This window comes from Onychostruthus taczanowskii, unplaced genomic scaffold (genome assembly GCF_017590055.1).
Source record: "Onychostruthus taczanowskii isolate IOZ18803 unplaced genomic scaffold, ASM1759005v1 scaffold86, whole genome shotgun sequence".
NCBI lineage: Eukaryota > Metazoa > Chordata > Aves > Passeriformes > Passeridae > Onychostruthus > Onychostruthus taczanowskii.
In genome coordinates, this window is record NW_024506552.1 from 2990202 (window position 1) to 3008871 (window position 18670).

Sequence of the window (18670 nt, forward strand, 5' to 3'; positions counted from 1 at the left end):
CAGAGCAGAGACCATCAGTGTGGAGAAGAGGCACTGGAAGTCAAAAGGAAAACTTCTGGATGCCAGGAGGATTGTGCTGCTGGGTTGAAGGCCCTGGGGAAGCCAGGCAGGTGAAGGGCTGGCACTGGTGGCCTCAGGACCCTTGTCCCATCTTTGAGAGGCTGCAAACCTGCACTGCTGAAGGGTTTTTTTCCAAAAACATGCCTCATTCCCTGCAAAATCCACCTCCTCCTGCAAACAGCATCCCTGCAGGCACACAGCCCCCACTGTTCTGCACTAGCAACTCCCCCAGCTCCCATTCAAGGAAAAATACCATCTCAACATACAAATTACAGATTATCTTGAGAAAAAGGCACATGAGGTGCTTAGACTATATTGAAATCCTTTTACCTGTTTGTGTTACACTTAAAAAATGGCTGTTCCCAAAAGAAAGAGATCTGTGGTCCTGCAGCTACCAGGAATGCTCTGCAGTTGTGCTGGTTTTGCAGCACAGCAATGCAGGAGGTGCACAGCTTTAAAGCATATTAAACCCCATAAAGGTTTAACCTAAAAGGTGAAAGGTTTAACCTAAAGGCAACTAAAATCACTCCTAAGTGATTTTATTATAAAATACATTAAATTTCCCTTTTTCCTAAACACATGGACAGTTCATGTAATTTTTTAGCCAAAATGATCCACAAAACCCATTAGCTTCCATCACATTTATAATGCTACCTTCTGAGCTTTCCTGCTTTTAGAGACCTCTGCAATGCCATACTTGGGAGTAACTATTGCTTTCATTTTAACCCTCCTCTGTGAAATAAAAGTGATTTTCACTGACTTTATTTTAATGCCAAGCATGCTGCTGCTCTTCATTTTACATGACAGGGCTTCACTACATAATATTGAAGTCTCTTTAATTTAACTTTTTAGTGACCTGTGGCTAGTTGGAAGTCATTAATTTCGTTAAGGCAGATGAAAAGCAATCAAAGCCAAGGCAGTGACTGCATCACTGTACTGCCACCAACCACTTCGGTGTAGTGGGGTGGAAAAGCAAACAATGGGTTAATTGCTGCCAGAGGGGATTAGGGAGGGGCAAAATAACAATCAGCTCTTTTCTGGAAGAGACATTCCAGTGGCAATCTGACTACTAGAAAATACTTATGAGCCCTGAAACTGTCTCTGAAGATTTGGCAAATACAGGAAATTGTTTATAACAAATTGAGATGTCAAGTAAGAAAAAGCCCTCACCTGTATCTGCTCTTATTTAAAACCTCAGTGGGAGGAGAGGGAGTGAAGCACCCAGCCTGGCAGGGATGCTGTGACCTGCTGAGCCCACTGGGGTACTGAAATACACATAAAATATGTCTTTGGGTTTGTGCTGGAAGGCTGGTCTGTGAGGGGAGCATTGAAAGGAGGAGGGAAAAATGTTGTGCATTGAAAAGAAAATCAATTTCCTCTACATCTCTTTTTCTCAGGCTGTGTCTCCCAGCCAGCTAGCAGCCTGAAGTATTTGCCTTCTGATGTGCTCCTCTGTTAATGGTGTGATTTGTGTCAGATCAACATCTCTTAACAGAATTATACTGTTTAGACTGGGACAATGGAAAGGCAAGACGTGGCTGGAAGAGTGGATACACAGCCAAGGAATCCTGTGGAAAACTAGAGCTCTGCAAAACTTGTGCTTCAGTGAGGGCTCATTTTAGGTCCAGCTGATGTGAACTGGCACATTGCTGCTTAGGACCAAAAGATACAAATTTAAGGCCAAGTTCTACAGAGGTCTTGGGGAACCTCCCTGTCATTGGGAAGCCCTACACAGGGACACAGAAGTGAACACATGGACCATGCCTGAATCTTCCTAGAAGTGAACACATGGACCATGCCTGAATCTTCCTAGAAGTGAACACATGGACCATGCCTGAATTTTACTGATAGCTCACCTTTTGTTAGAGCTCTAACACCCTTCTGCTATTCCCATTAAGGGCATATAAATGTTTTCCTGTCTGTCATATTTGTCTTTCCTAAATTGTGCCATTGCCATGGAGGCTGGCCAAGGAAATGGGAAGCCATGAATAAAGATGACAAGGTTCTTTGCACCCATCTGTGCTCTTCCAACAGTTGTAATTACAGACATTTAAAATCGAGACAGGTTTTTACCCACATTTCTGACAGCAACTCTCTTTTCTGAGCAGCCAAGAAATGAGAGACAGCTACTGCAGGGACTGACAGTGAAGGACATGGCTCTGGGACGAAGCTTTGAGCAGCTGTGTATGGAGTGCATCCTGGACACCCTGTCCTCTCCCCTGCCATGTCTTCCCTGGTATATCTGCCTGTGCAATGTTCACGAGCTGGAGAGGACCTTCCTTGCCATGCTACTGCAGCCCAGCATGAACCCTTGTGGTTAATCATCCCTCACCACAACCTTCCCTCTCCACCCAACCCACCTGCTCATTACAACACAGATTTATTTTAAGAAAACACTTAAGAAAGTGGGTGCTTTCTTAAATACAGAAAACAGATCCCTGCCCTAGATTACCTCTTGAAAAATGCCATCATTTCAAGGCAACAGCAGCAGTACTGATGGGTGATGCTGAGGCCAACTGTCTCAGGCAGTAAATGCACCAAACAGCAACAGAATCAGAGTGGGAAAGTGAAGTAGAACAACCTTCCTCCAGCTGATAAAATTATTGCTTGCCATCCACAGTTTACAACTCCCTGACTACCACTAAACCAATGTATTGCTTAGGCAAAAAGGTATCATCTCTTACCGGGTTTGGGGATGAGTCCTTGGAAAGGCCTGTGAAAAATAAGGAAAAAAGGAGATTTAAAATGAAATGGTACCAGGAAGCAAGCATGCCTGGGCTGAACACCCTCCTGTGGCCCATGGAAAGCTGGGGATCAGCCTGTCCTGCACACAATTCATGTGGGACCAACAGGAGCTCTGTGGGGATCAGGTCCCTGCTTGGGGCAGCAGAGGACCCTGCCACGAACAGAGGGTGCTAAAGCACAGCAGGGCTCTGAGCACTGCCCTGCATCAACAATAATCTGTCTCAAGCCTCTAACAAAGGGGCTGGGATTTCTATGCCTGGAGATCAATCACACCTAGCACCTTTTTCTCCTGCCACTGTCTTCCCCATCATTTCCTCAGGCAGTGGATGGGAAGAAAGCAGGAGTGTCTGTGTTAGGGTCCCCTCCTTTCTGATGAACCATTAGCTGCCACCTTAACTGCTGCCCTGGGGGAGTGGAGGCACTTACAGACCCACCCCAATGGGGCTGCAGAGCAGGGAGTGCCTTTAGGTGGGCTCCCCCCTCTCCGGCTCCACAGGATGGCTGACACCTCTCACCACATACCTCGTCACAGTGAACTTGATTTTATCAGCAACAGCCAGTATCCTCTCCAGGTTCTGGGAGCCAAAGGTGCAGGGCTTCCTGAAGGGGATCCCAGGAGGCAGGCCCTCTATGATCACCGACCCTGGGTTGCTCTTGATGCGCTTGTATGGCACTTGCACAGGGTATTTAATCCCCAAGGCCTCACCTAGGAGAGAAGTGAGTGGCAATTAAGTCGTGAGAATGCCAGGGATGCCATTTCTGCTGCAGCTCTGGCTTTATCTCCAGCCCTATCAAGGCACAGCAGTGTGAGCAGGCTACTCAAGGCACCAGGTCAGCATTAAATCAAGGACCAACATTTTAAGGCTGCCTCCATGATGGCAGTGGAGGGGTCCAAATACAGGCACATGTGTGCAGCAGAGCCCACGGGGCCGAGGAGATGCACTGCCCTGCATCATGATGCCCATGCACTGCAGTGGGAGGAATGGAAAGCTGCTGCTCTTTGTTTTGGGATGTTATTTGGAGCTAACTCCACAGCTCTGTTCCCTTTCTTAGGCCTAGCTGCAGGATTGAGGTTACATATTTCCTTTCAAGTACCTGGACAAAGCTTACCTCTGCTGGAACTTCAGCACAAGCAGTACACTGGTGACATCAATGTGTGGGGCAACACAGCAGAAGAAGGTTTTGAGAAAAGGGAGAAGGTAATCCAAGGCCTCCTGAAGGCCAGCTTTGCCATAAAGCAAACTAAGGCCAAATGACCTGCCTGGGAAATTCAGATTTTAAGAGTAAAAATGGAAAAATGGATGGTGTCAGATTCCAATGGATATGGTGAACAAAACAGCTCTGTCTTCGGCAAACAGCAAAAAGGAAACAGGCTTTCCTTAGGTGCTGTTGGGTTTTGGAGGATACATATTCCAGATTACAGTCAGATTCTAAACCTTCTCTATCACATGACAAGGAAGAAGAATGATTTTAGGTGGGGTTCTGAGCAACAACAAGTTTTCGAACAAATTAAACAGGAGATTGTTCAGGCAGTGGCCCTTGGGCCAGTCAGGACAGGACAGGATGCAAAGAATGTTCTCTACAGCACAGCTGGGGAGAATGGTCCTTCCTGGAGCCTCTGGCAGAAGGTACCTGGAGAGACTCGAGAGCAGCCCCTGGGGATTGGGAATTCTGAGGCCACCTACAGCCCAACTGAAAAGGAGATACTGCCTGCTCACAAAGGGGTTTGAGCTGCTTCAGAAGTGATTGGCACCAAAGCAGAGCTTCTTTTGGCACCCAGCTACCAGTGCTGGGCTGGATGTTCAAAGGGAAAGGCCCTGCAGCACACACGATGCTACATGGACTGTGTGGATAGCACTGATCATACAGAGAGCTTGAACAGGAAATCCCAATTGCCCTGGGATCCCGGGAGTCATCATGAACTGGCCTGATGGTGAAAATTTTTGACGATTGTCATCATCATCATCATCATTGAATAGAAGGTGACATGTGCTGAGGAGGCCCCACCATACAACCAGCTACCAGAAAATGAAAAGCAATACACTCTCTTCACTGACACTTCTTGTCATATTGTAGGGATTCGGTGAAAATGGAAAGCTGCCATATGGAGTCCTACATGGTGAGTCACAGGAGCTATCAAGGGATAGGGTGGATCAAGTCAGGTTGCAGAGCTGAAAGCTGTCCAGCTGCCTCTAGACACTGCTGAGCAAGAGAAATGGCCAGTGCTCTACATCTGCACTGACACATGGATGGCAGCAAATGCTCTGTGGGGGTGCCTGGCCCAGTGGAAAATGACCAGTTGGCAGTACAGAGGGAAACCCATCTGGGCTGCTGAAGTGTGACAAGACATTACTGCCCAGGTAGAGGAGATAGCTGTGAAATCCTGTCATTTTAGATATGGACATACATGGGAGTCGGGCTGCTGAAGACTATCACAACAATGGGCAGGTGGATTGGGCTGCCAAGGGTAAAGTATTTCTGGCAGATTTGGCCTGGCAACATAAGGGTGAATTATTTCTAGCTCGGCGACACCTGACACCTCAGGTCATCAAGGAAGAGATGGAACAAACAGATGATTTCGTGATCGAGGTGTGGACTTAACCATGGTCACCATCTGCCAGGTTATCCATGGCTGTGAAACATGAGCTGAGACAAAAGCAAGCCAAGTGGGTAAAGCCCCTGTGGGGGGCAGTGGTCTAAATATAAGTAGGGGAACCTGCCAGATTGATTGCATCACGCTGCCTGAAACCTGCCAAGGCAAGCACTACGTGCTCACAGTGGTATTGAAGGCACCACTGGGTGCCTGAAGACCTACCCTGTGCCTCACACTACATCCTGTGCCTTGAAAAGCAGGTCTTGTGACAACAGGGCACACTGAAAGAATTGGGCTGGGTAAAGGGACTCGTTTTAAAAACAGCCTCATTGACACCTGGGCCAGAAAGCATGGATTGAGTGGGTGTATCACACTCCTATTGTGGCAGCAGCTCACTGGCCACCGAGAGAAACAGATAATTTCCCAGGCATTGTGCTGGGAAAGTCTGTGAGAAGATCAGAGAAAAGATGAGAAACAATTCTTAACTTGCTGCACCTGGTATTGTGAACATGTGGAATGTGTTATGGAGATTTGTTTACCAAAGGGTGGTTTCTTAATTAGCCAGTGGTGATGGTGTTTGGATTGGAGGTACACCTGTATTGTAACTGTCTATAAAAGAGCAATGGGTTTCTAAATGCAGATTATTATTCAGCCTTCTGAAATACATGGAGTCTATGCCAATTATTACCCCGCTGGGGGCCCACTTGCAAGGATACCTTATCACAGAACCAGAGAATTAACTAGATCAGAAAAGGTATTTGAGATCATCAAGTCCAACCTATGACCTAACACCACCTTATCAACTACACCATGGCACTAAGGGCCACATCCAGTCTTTTTTTAAACACATCCAGGGATGGTGGCTCTGCCACCTTCCTGAGTAGGTCATTCCAATGCCCAGTCACTCTTTCTGTGAAGAACTTTTTCCTAATGTCTAGCCTAAACTTCCCATGGTGAAGCTTAAGACTGTGTCCTCTCATTCTGTCAGTGGTAGCCTGGGAGAAGAGACCAACCCCCCCCGGCTGCACCCTCCTGGTCAGGGAGTTGTAGAGAGTGATGAGGTCTCCCCTGAGCCTCCTCCTCTCCAGGTTAAACAACACCAGTTCACTCAGCCTCTCCTCACAGGGCTGGTTTTTTTACCCTTCACCAGCCTTGCTGCCCTCTGGATGCACTGGAGCATCTCAATGTCCTGCCTGTACTGGGGGACCCAGAATTGGACACAACCCTCAAGGTGTGGCCTAACCAGTGCTGAGTACATGCAACAGCCTCTGGAAAACTGGATGGTACAATGCACCATTAAAATTCACACTGACAGCAATGCAGGGGGAAACCTTCAAACATTGGGATCTACATTTAGCAAAGGCCACCTTTGCCTGGTTAGTTAACACCTGAGGCTCTGCCAATCAACCTGGCCGTGCCCAATCAAAGCTTCCATGTGCTGTAGAAGAGGATGAAGTCCCCATGGTGCATATAGAAAATGTGTTAGGAAAGACAGTTTGGGTTAGTCCTGCCTCAAGCAAAGGCAAACCTATCTGTGGGGTTGTTTTTGCCCAAGGACCCGTGTGCACTTGGTGGGTGATGCAGAGGGACAGGGAAACATGATGTGTCCCTCCAGGGAACTTGATTTTTGGGTGAGAACAGTTTGTGATGTTGAACTGTGTAATACTGGTTGCTGAGTGACACTGCCATAACTGCCATGGCCAGTGAGGATGGGCTGCTCCAGATTCATCAGCCATGAGCTCAACCAGCCAAAAGCACAGCAGCCCTGTGGAAGACCTCTAAGATGGATGGAAACCACAATCATGGTCTAAATGAACTCAGCAAACATCCTGGAGGGACAACAGTGACTACAGAAATGTGGATATATCTGTGCTTGTGGATACACACACACACGTGTATGTACATTGTTGGAAAGTGTAGAATTTTGGCATGATGTAAGTGTTACAGAATAAGGGGTTCTGGCCAGGACAGGGTTAATTTTTGCAGTAGCGAGGAGAGGGCAAGGCTAGGAGCTAGAGCTTATTCTGTATCACCTCACATAATTTTATAGGAATGAGGGAAGGGGTCCCTTCTGGTCAAGTCAGTGAGGCAAAGGGAGTGGTCAGGCAGTGCTGGTTCTCTTTGTTATTGATATTGTTACTGCTTGTTTTCTTATTCCATGGCTGTTTCCAGTAAACTCCTATCTCAACAGGTGATTTTTCCCCTCTGTGCCTCCAAGTCTCCTCTCCAACCCACTGCAAGGGGAGGGAGAGGGGGAAGGACAAGTGAAGGAGCAGTGCATGGTTTGCAATGCTTCAGTGGGATATAACATTCCTAAACCTCAACATGGGGATAATAGCATTTCCCTGCTCTAGGAACAGGAGGAGCAGCATCTTCCTGTCCCCCAGTGCCTGCTATGGCCTGTTCCTATTCCCTTCCCAGCCTCCCAGCACTCCCTGTGCTCCCATAGCTCCTGCAGCACACAGGGGCAAATCCCAGAGCTGCCATTCCCTCCTGGCCCTCCTAAGTATCAGCAGCTCAAGGGGGAGATGAGAGAAAATACCTGGCAAGGAGGAATCAGGAGCATAGGGGAGAGATAAAGAGCAAAAAATTAGGAGGGAGTAAAGGGGGAATAAAACAAGCCTGGATTCTCACCATATTTCTTATTGAACAGGTCCTGGACTTGTTCCCGCAGCGTATTAGCAATGTCTATTCTGGAAAGCCTGGCATCATAATTTTCTGTAAAATAAAGAAACAATTATAGATTTCTGCTGGTATATTAAAAGGCACTCTGTGACTTTTAAGTAATGCCATTTTCTAATTATAGGAAAGCCCTTATCTTGCAATTAGCTAATCTGTGGAGTGGGTCATTCAAAGTCCTTAAAAATAATCTAAACAGAAATATGTTGAGTTATTTTTCCCTTGCCTGTTTGCTAAGAATAAAAGCCACGTGAAATCAAAGATTCAGTCGTGATAATTACTGGCATTAAAATATAACACACTCCAAAGCCTCTCAGAGAAACCAAAGGCTTTGAAAAAGCTCTCCATCCTTGTGCAAACCCTCACAGGCCCCCAGGGCCCAAGAAGAGATGCCTGAGCAGGGTAGCACTTGCCTGTCCAGCCCACAGGCTTGTCACCACCACTGTCCCCCAAGGGAGCCACCAGGCTGCTGCCAGCTAAACTCGAGTGGCATTTATACAAACATCACACAGGTGGAAAAAGCCCCAGAAAAGGCAAACCCCTAGGCTTGGAAACTTAATTATGCATCTCACAAGGTCAGACAGGGAGATAAGCCAAGCTGGTTAATTAGGGCACCATGCAGAGCACTTCAAACCTCTCCTTAGACCTGTGGGACTGCCTGTCCTGGCTGTGCCTCTTGTCTTCTAGTTCCCTGTGCTTTCCATCCTCTCATCCCACCTCCTTCTCTCCTCCTTGCCAGCCTTGTCTTGCTCCTCTGCCAAGCCCCCGAGCCCCAACACCTGCAGCACTCCCTTCCCACGTCTGTCCCATGCAGCCCCCAGAGCAGGCCAGGGGCTGTGCCTCAGCCCCCACATGTCTCCAGCCCCACACCTTGAAAGCCCTGTCTCTTCACAGCGTCCTCCAGCAGCGCCTCGCTCGAGTCCCTCTCGTCGGCGGCTGAGACAGGGGACATAAGAGGAATTAGGAATCACAGCGCTGCCAAGGGGGATGCATGGGAGGGGGGTTCCAGCCAAAAAACAAGGTGGGGAGGGAAGGCTGTAGGAAACCACTCTCACTCCTCTCCTACCTAGACCTTAACAGCCCAGCTGCTGGGTGTCTCTCAGCCTACCTTTGGCTGCTGGGCTGTCTGACACCGACTCCTTCACGCCCTCCGCCAGCAGCTCCGGTCTGCAAAACAGGGAGAAGCACAGGGCATGTGAGTGACCTCCCTGCCAGGGACAAAGTGCTGCTCCAGCATCCTCAGGACACCACTCCTACAGCCACAAACCATTCACTCTGTCTGGCTAATGCTATTTAAAAGCTCCTGCAACACAGCAGGAGAACTGTGGACATAGTTTTCATGCTGACAGGCTCTTTAATGAGCTGATGTGTCACTCCTTGGGATGAGATTAAGTAGGTGATGACTGAGCAGCTTAAGTCAGCAGCTACAGACTTTTAGTGGATATGGTCCTGAACATTTCTTAGGGATGGGAGAAGCTGTGCTTCTTTCAACATAAAATTGACCCCAAAAATTGCCATTTGGGTACCTAATACTAAAGCTGCATAGTGAGGTGAGAGCAGGGCTTGTTAACAAAGTGCACTGAAGCTGTGTCACAAAGGAATGGATCTGAGATCAGGATAGGAGGAAACCCCAAAATATGATTGGGCTGACCTGAGAGCTGCTGTTCTGACACCACAAAGTCTCCATGCTCCCAATATTTATTTTCAGTTTCAGTCACCTGCAGCATTGGTTGTGCCAGCATTTGGGTGAGAAACTGCCCCCAAAATACCTAAGACATCTTAAAATCCACCTCTGCTGGATCTGTTCCCTCCTTCAGGGCAATGCTCTTGCATTACATTGGTTGTGGCTTTTCCCAGCCCTCCCACAGTTCTTATGACCCCCTTGCTCCCCAGCACAGGGTCAGCATCTTTCCTCACATCTGCAGCATCCCACGTGCACATATGCACATCTGGACCTCAGCTGGAGCCACTTTCTGTAGGAAAACCCTCCAGGGCTCCCAGCCCCTGTCCCTGCTCCACATCAAGGCACCCTGAAGTTTACAGGCCTCTTCACCCATCCTGCTGAGGTGGCCAAACCTTTGCAAAAGCAGGTTAAAAACCCAAAAGACATGAAGGGACAGATGACAACACCATTGCTGCCTCCCACGGATGGCTCCAAGAAGGCAACAACCTTTGTCTGCTTCTAATCAAGTAAATTTATTTAAGGTGACCAAGTGATGGGTGCTCCCCAGGACACTGCACAGCAGCAGGAGCTCTGAGCAGAAACATCCTCCCCAAGGCACAGCCACCCCACCTGCCTTACCTTTTAATGACAAACTGGATGTTGTTGCTCGCTTGCAGGATCTTCTTCAGCTTTGCAATCCCGAAGCAGTTGGGGCGGCGCAGCAGGATGCCTTCTGGCAAGCCCACAACAAATAGGTCCTCAGGGTACATCAGGAACTTAGAGTAGGGGACTTTGACTGGCTCTGAGATTCCTATGGCTTTTGCTGCATGGGAACCCAATCTCATTAGTTTGCTGGACCTCCATGTCAGGTCTAAGCAACAGCAGCATGGTATGTTACTGGAGGGATTCAAGAGGTTTTTGGGGAGTTTGTGGTTGCTCTGTGCCTCGTGGGGATGTCCCTGACACTGGCAGACATGAGATGAGGGACAGACCTGGAGCTGCCTTTTGCATTTGCTACATTATCACAGCCTGCCTTCCTATAAAGGCTGCAAGCATCTCTCCACAACGCAATGGAACCCCACACCCAGACCCATGGAAACCCCTCTGCTAAGGGAGGAGACAGGGAATGTGCCTGGTGCATGGTCCCCTTGCTCTGCTAAATACTGCCAAAAGCAACCAAACAGCCAATGCCAAGCAGTGCTGTTTGGATAGATTAAAAAACAGGTTTGTGTTCATTTGGCACAGCCTGGTTTTTGATAGCAGGGGAAGGCCACAGAAGTGGCTTCTTTGAGAAGCTGCTAGAAGCTTCCACCACATCTGACAGAGCCAATATCAGATGGCTCTGAAGATGGACATGGTACAGGGTCAATTAGAGAGGTTGGTAACACCTCTGTGATGACACATTTAAGAAAATCAAAACAGCACATGTGCAGTTTTCTTCCCAGGGGTGGGGAGGCACTGTGGCTGCTGTGGCTGCTGCCACCTTGGAGAGGCCTGTGGTGAGCCTTGCCTGCCCGGCCAGCCATGCCACAGGTGAAAAGGGCAGGGGCAGCAGTGGCAGCTTCCCTTCCCAGTGCCCCACATGAAGAGAGGTGTTAGACAGCACCAGCGCTGCAGCGGGCACTGCCCGTGCCATGGCAGCGGGGACACATGGCTGACAGTGAAATCGTGGCAGGCAACTCCCCAGTGCAGAACTGGGACCACTTCTTGGCACTGTGGGTCTTGCGGCAATCTTTGAATTAGTGGAACTTGTAGGCAGTAGTACCTACAAGCAGCAGTTTTTCTTCTAGTCAGAGAAAAGGAGGACGTGAGGACATGTGAGGGAAAACAACATGGCAGCAGCAAGGGCAGTGGAAAAGAAAGATGGGGAGGAGGTGCTCCAAGCATCACAGCTGAGACTCCTCTGCAAGCTGTGGTGAGGACTGTGGTAAAACAAACTGAACCCCTGTAAGGCATGAAGTCCACAGGGGACACAGAGTTCCACTCACAGCCTGTGGGAAAAATGCTCACGCTGGAATGGGTGGATGTCAGAGAAAGCTGTGATCCAGTGGGAAACCCAAATTGAGAAAAGGCCCTTGCTTCCAAGCAGGAGCAGCCTAGCCTCACTGCAGCCTGTGGATGAGTGACCCACGCCACAGCAGTTTTGGGAAGACTGTTTGCCCATGGGAAGGATCCCATGGCACAGCAGAAAAAAGACTCCTCTCCTTGAGCAAACAGAAGAAGATCTCAAATGACAAACTGACCAAGACCCCCATGCCCCCATGCCCATGTTGGTGGGAAAGAGGGAAGGGCTAAGGGGAAAAAAAGATGTTCTAAAGGCTTGCATTGCTTCTCATTATCCTCCTCTGACTCTGTTAATAATAAATTTACTTTATACCTATAATTTGAACCTGGTTTGCCCTTAGAGTGTTTTCTCCCAGTCCTTATCTCAACTCATGAGCCCTTCATTATCTTTTTCCCCTCTCCTCTGCCCAACTGTAACAGAAAAAAGTAAACAAGCAACTTTTGTGGGTACCTGGTGTTTGGCCAGCGTCAAACCACAAGGTAAAAACCCCACCTCATCAGTGTGGACAGTGACTCCCAGCCTGTTACTGCAGTAACATGGGGCACTGAGAGCCATTGCTCCAATGGCTGTTCCAGCTGCACCCCCAGTGCCCAGCCCTGCCTGAGAGCATCCTGGCTCATCTCCTTTCCCTGCTCACAATGGGCCCTACAGCTCAGCTACGCCCCCAGCTTTTGAGGATTGTCAGGCAGAGCCACATCTCCTGGTCCTAAAAGTAGCAAAAACTGTGTGCCAGCTCTCAAAATGCATGTGTGACCTTGCTTGTATTTCTTCCCAGTTAAACAACCTCTCTAAGCAGAGATGAGCAGAGCATGCTGAGTGCCAGCCCCCACCACCAAGGTGCCACCAGCTTTCCTGAGCCATGCAATGATCACTGTGGGTGGAAAACACTCTCTGAGACTCAAACAAGTGATGGGGAAACCACTTTGGACCCTCCCTCTGCAGGATGAAGGCAGCAATTCCTGGACTGCAGCCAGTGAAACAACTTTAAGGAAACCAAGGGGAAGAGCTGCAATAACAAGGCTGAAGGAGGTTTCAAATGCATTTGTGAGCCCAGCAGACAGCAGATGAACAAATCAGATTGCACCTTCACTCAGCTGCTGCTTTGGAAATGGCTGGTGACAAAGCCAGCAGCTGCCATGATGAACATGTGTTAATGACCATCTTACCGTATCGTGAGTTGAACAAAATTTCAACTTGTTTCCTCAAATGACTTAAAATGTCCCCTATACCATCTGCAAAAAAAACAAAAAACAAACAACAATACAGAGAAATGCTCTGAGCAACCAGCTGCTTCCAGGGCAAGCACTGTGCAGGTGAGCAGCCCCTGCCTGACCTCTGGCAGAGACAGCCATTCCTCCCCGTGCCCTCAAATCAGTGCTAGTCCTCTGACAGCAGCCTCCAAACTGATCTCCTAACAAGGAAGGACAAGGATGCATCTGCTACAGAGCCATGCTAGCAGTCAGGAGCAAAAAAGAAAAAAAAATAGAAAAAAAAGTAAATTCAAGCACAAGAGGAGAGGACAGAGCCCAGGAACACAATGGTGCCCTTCTGTGGCAGAGGTTTTGGAGGCTAAAGGCTAAAAGCTAAAAGCTTTGCTGATAACATAGGAAGCTCACAAAACTCAACCTAAAATACATCTGTGTGCATCCATCCTTCCAAAACCTGCAGTGATGGACAATGCTCAGAGCTCACCATACACTCACCTGACCCCTCCATCTGCTTTTCTTCGTGTCGAGACTCCTCACTGGACCCCTTCTCTGTCTCTGCCGAGGAAGAAGAGGGTTAGCAGCAGCAAAACCAGACCAGACATGAGCAGGAGTTCTCCAGGTGCCCTGCAGCCACTCAACTGCTCCCTCCCCTCACTAAGCTCTGAGCCAGTGTCCCAGCAGAGGCTGGGCTGGTACCAGCATGCCAAGAGCTGCCCTGGCAGAATAAACCCAGTGCTTCCATAGCAGAGGGATGCCCACCCTTGGGCTCCCTGGGAGAGCAGAGACCCAGCAGGAGCAAGGGCAGGGCCAGCACACATCCCACAGGTCAGTTCCAGCTGTGCACTGGGTGTGGGTTTGCAGCATGCTGGAGCTGAAGAGTGGATGGGAAGGGGCAGCAGTGCCAGGAAACCCACCAGTTTATGCAGAAAACCCACCAGTTAATCTACCAGAGCTCCCAGCTGGCCTCACTGAGGCCAAGACTCTGGAACTGGGTCTCGAACTCCACCACTTTGGATCATAAATGGTATTTACTAATTTTTGACACGTGCATGAACACCCCTCCTACCCTGCAGTCTCCCAGATGCTTCACTTCTGGTACCTGCTACTGTTTCCAGGATGTATCTTGATTCCTCGGAGGCCACGTGCGTGGGCACTGGGTCCTGCATTTCCACTGAAGCCGGGGATCGGTCTGCGGACAAAAACCCACAGACACCTTTTGTTCTGACACCAGCAGGACACTGTCCCCAAAACAGTGTTCAGAGGGTCCTGGCTGTCAGCAAGGACTGAGCAAAGGGCCCCCCAACTCCCAGGAGCCCCACATACAGAAGATGCTCTGGGGATGCATCTGCCTTCTTCCTCCCAGAACCACCCAGAGCTCATCCCTGACACAGACCTGACCTCTTGGTTGAGGGAAAGAAGCAAGAATCTCTTCCTAAGCTCCACAGAAGGTGAAGAGCAAAACTAGTTCAAATTATTTTCTTGGCTTAATTCCATCTAGACACTCAATTTTGACTTAAAAAGCTAATGTTGCTTGATATAGCTACTACATGGGGTAGGAAAGGGTTCCCTCCATCTAGACACTCAATTTTAAAAAGCTAATGCTGCTTGATTTAGCTACTACATGGGGTAGGAAAGGGTTCCACTAATGCTGCCATTCTCAACAAAATCAACCCTCTTTTGGTTTCCCTGACATTAAACCTGTCTCCCCAAGTGCTAGACTGTCCAATGCCCTCAAAGACCCACCCAAATTCAGCTTTAAATGAAGTTTCAACTATTCAATCAGGTCACTTCTGGCCTCATAGGATAAATAATCCCAATTTCACCAATTTCTCCCTGTAGGTGAGCACCTCTTTTCCATTAATCCTCCTCCTTGCCTTCAGCTGTATTCCCTCCGATTCAACTCAATCTTCAAATAAGGCAAGAAAAGGTGGACTCTGGACTTGAGGTATGATCTCCCTGGCACTGGACAAGTGGTAATTCTTCCCACTCCTCCCATGGACCTCCAGCTTATCACGTATCAACTTTCTCCTCTTCCATTAGCTGCCAAGTAGAAAATGTTTGATCTACCACTACACCTTGTTCTTTCTCCTTCCCCTCCAGTAACCATAGATAAGTCTATTCTACACCAATCCTGGAGTGACTCCTCAACTATCACCTTACTAAGGGGACTGCTACAATTTAGGTACAACAACTGGTGGGGCCTGGTGTCACTCACCAGAATCACTCACCCTCAGGCATGTTAGAGTTCTGTTGATGTCCTCATTCTGTGGAGCTTACTAATTAATGGTTGTAAAGCACCCTGAAAATGCAAACTGCTAACAATCCATTCATTAAACCCTGAGGATCATCCTACCATTTGCTGCACTGTCCAGGCCAGGTAAGTGAAAAACTGACTCTCCCAGCTGCCCCTCAAGCATGTCATCTCCATCACAACCCATTGCCATTGACCTCTCTGGGCAGAAATGTGGGGAATTTCCCCCATCAGTGTCAACAGTTCCATCACATTTTTAGCATGTGCTGAATATTAAACCTGCCTACTATCAGACCTATTAGACCTGCCTACTGTTAGTTTTTATGAACTCTTCAAAACCAGGCTGGTTTTCTAAATTAAAAACCTCTTCAAAAGCATCCTGCACTCAATACCTGGGATCCTCCACATGAAGCAAAGCAGCAAACCAGGCTCGCTTTCTCCAGGGGAAAGGCAAGATAGGACAGCAATGAAGGAGAGAGAAAAACAACAAAGAGCCCTAAAACACCTTCCAGTGCTCCCAGGAAACCTCAATATGTTCCTATGTCAGCTAAGGAAGACCACTGCAGGTAAGTGAGGGAACCTTACATGCTGGGAAATACCCTGCAAATGCCTCTTCTTGAAGCAAAATGCTGAAACATGATGCTGAAATATGAGCCCTGCCTGGGCAGCACCACTGCACACAGATGGTACCCCAGCAGCTACCTGGTACGGTGATCTGGATGATGTTCAGCTCGTCTGGTTCGATTTTGATCTGCCTGATCCCACCTAGCTCTCCTGAGGTACCTATAGGGAAAGGCAACGGAAGGCAGTCGCCAACAGGATCCAGCAATCTGCCCAACACAGCACCAACAGGATCCAGCAATCTGCCCAACACAGCACCAACAGGATCCAGCAATCTGCCCAACACAGCACTGGTGCAGTGAAGCTGTCACTTCAGTGCCACCTGAGCTCGCCACAACAACAAGGCTTCAGTCAAGTGACCCAGCAGCATCAAGCCCACAGCATGCACGTACCCAAAGGGACATCTGTGGGCATGGTTTCTGCAAACTGCCTGGCTGGAGGAGCTGTTGGTGCCCACAAATTGGCAGCTGCACCTTGTGAAATGCTCATTTCCTGGCTTTCTTCACTTAAAATGAACTGGGCCACCAACAGGCCTTGGTGGAGACACCAGAAGAGCTGTCCCCAGTGGGTGGCTCCTAGCAATTTTAATGCTCCCAAACTCATGCCTGGAACTTGCCCCTATTCTCACTGAGCTGCATCACACCAAGATGAGACCAGCTGAACCCTGGTAAAACTCAGTGTGGTTTCAACCCCAGCAGATGAAAGCTGCCCTGTGCTGAGCAGCTGCCCCAGGAGGAGGCTGTCCCAGGAAGAGGCTGCCCACAGTCCTCAGCCAAGCTTCCTCTTCTCTCAAGATAAATTTCCTCACTTTGTGTGGGATAGGTCGACTGCAAGGCACTGAGTCCTAGCTTGCAGCTTGGAAAGGCAAGACAGCATGGCTTGGTGTGGTGTTTCAATGGGTCCCAGCCCCTAAATCTGTGGAAAAGCACTTCCTTTTCATTCATGGTGCTCAGAATACCAACACTGTTGACTTCTCAGTGGTGGCTTTCAAAGGAACTCAGAGGGTGAAGACTTCTCTTAGCTCTGCATTTAAGCACATGCTTAAGTCTCATTATTTCAATTTGTGCATTTTTACGCCCCAGCTGGAGGGTCACAGGGTAAGAACCTTCCTCTCTGCATCAATCAAATGGTGATAAAGTCCTTAGAGAACTGCACTGTGGTGCAATCAGGCAACTAAACATTCAAGTTACTTTGCAGGCATCTTTCTCTAGAATGCCTCCCATAACACTGTCTTGCAAGAGAAAATGAGTTATTCCTCACCTGGTTCACAGCCTTCAGAAACACTACACTTCTCAGACCTGAAAGGGAAAGGCAGACAAGAAAGGTGGTCATGGTGTTAGAAAAGAGAGAACTTAAAACCCAGTGGTGTGTGAACTGATCCTGGCAGGAGGGAGAAATGCTGCCTGGTATCACAGAGGGCTGCAGGAGCTATAGAGGGGTCCCAGGGCCACCACACCCACAGCCCCAGCAGTGGCAGAGCATCCATGGCTGCAAGGTCTGTGAGCTTCTCTGGAAATAAGCTTTGCTCTCACACCCACCCTGGTCCTGCACCTTTGCTGATGGCACCCCTGCCTCTACACACCCATGGATGGGACTGCAGCAGAGAGCTCCTGAAAACAAGAGAGGTTGTTTTTCAGCCCAAAACTTGGTTGGCTCCATCCCTTTGTGACAGAGAGCAGTGCATAAGTGTTATTACAGTGTGGTAACTCATGGAGGTAAAAAATAGGGAGAAAGGAAAAATCAATTGATTTGGTAAATATTTATCCTGTTCAAAGCTTTTCTTCACTGTAAACTGGGCACTATCCCAAATTCCCATCTACAGTTAACTTCACATGCTCAGGAGTTTACACAAGTTGTTCTGCATCCCAATGAGATTATTTTGCATTCCCAGGATGCATGTGCTTTCCTGTGTCTCTCTTGAACAAAGACAACCACAGCTCTTTGGCAATAAGGGACCTAAAGAACCACTCTGGAAAAAGCACTCCTTCACAATGCTGGTCCTTCAGGAGGAAGGAAAATGCTTCTGAGCCAGTGCCTGTTGGCTCAGGAGGGATGTTCAAAAGCACTTCTCACTTGCCTAAATCCACTCAGGAGCATCACCAGAACAAACCACAAAACAAGCTGTGAGTGCTCTTCAAATGTTGTTCCTAAATGTGGAAAGGCAAAAAGGATCATTGGTCTAGAAGGGATATATACTACCTGGGAGCCTTGGGAAGGGTTTTAAACTCTCCCACTTCAGGTCAAAGCAAACCTTTCATCAAGGAAATCTGGGGGGAAGGCTTCTCTGGGGAGTGCATTACACCTCACAGTGTCTGGCCCTTCTCCTGGAGTACTGGACACTGCAGTTTCCCTGGAGCAGGACTCTGACTTGGGGGGACCATTCCTATGGAAACACTACCACCAAGGCACATAGGTTCCTCATTTGCAGAAAGAAAAGAAAACCAATCTCCCACAAACCCTCCTTTGAAGCTGAAGATACCCAGAAAGCTGGAGACAAATGCCAGCCCTGCAGACTGGGCAGCTCAAGAGGTCTCTGCCCTCCAAAGTTTTGATATTTCATATTGCCAGGCTCACTCACTGAGGTTCTGCTGTCCCAGACATGCTTTAGGGGCATGCAGCAGCCACATCCAAGGGAACAATCCTGAAACAGCTGAGGGATAACCAGAAGAGACCCAACCTGTCACAGGTTCATGTCATCGAAGAGCCAAGATAGGAAAGGAACCCAGGAGACGTCATGGATGGGACAAAGACAAGTTACCTTATTTCCCCATCCTGACCTGCACAG

At 48.6% G+C, this 18670-nt stretch overlaps 1 protein-coding gene across 5 annotated transcripts in view; it reads right to left on the bottom strand.

The window, feature by feature from the left end:
* The window catches only part of GTF2IRD1 (GTF2I repeat domain containing 1), a 69004-nt gene that overhangs the window by 10478 nt on the left and 39856 nt on the right, over positions 1-18670 (bottom strand). For 3 of the 5 annotated variants that reach the window (XM_041425054.1, XM_041425056.1, XM_041425053.1), the window contains exons 12-22: positions 17146-17183; positions 15967-16047; positions 14113-14202; positions 13509-13568; positions 12972-13037; positions 10380-10563; positions 9186-9244; positions 8948-9013; positions 8033-8116; positions 3328-3511; positions 2745-2773 (exon numbers count right to left, since the gene is read on the bottom strand). In XM_041425054.1, the coding sequence (XP_041280988.1) occupies positions 2745-2773; positions 3328-3511; positions 8033-8116; positions 8948-9013; positions 9186-9244; positions 10380-10563; positions 12972-13037; positions 13509-13568; positions 14113-14202; positions 15967-16047; positions 17146-17183 (941 nt within the window). The remainder of the gene's footprint in view (positions 1-2744; positions 2774-3327; positions 3512-8032; positions 8117-8947; positions 9014-9185; positions 9245-10379; positions 10564-12971; positions 13038-13508; positions 13569-14112; positions 14203-15966; positions 16048-17145; positions 17184-18670) is intronic. The other 2 variants (XM_041425057.1, XM_041425055.1) reach the window with 2 other exon arrangements.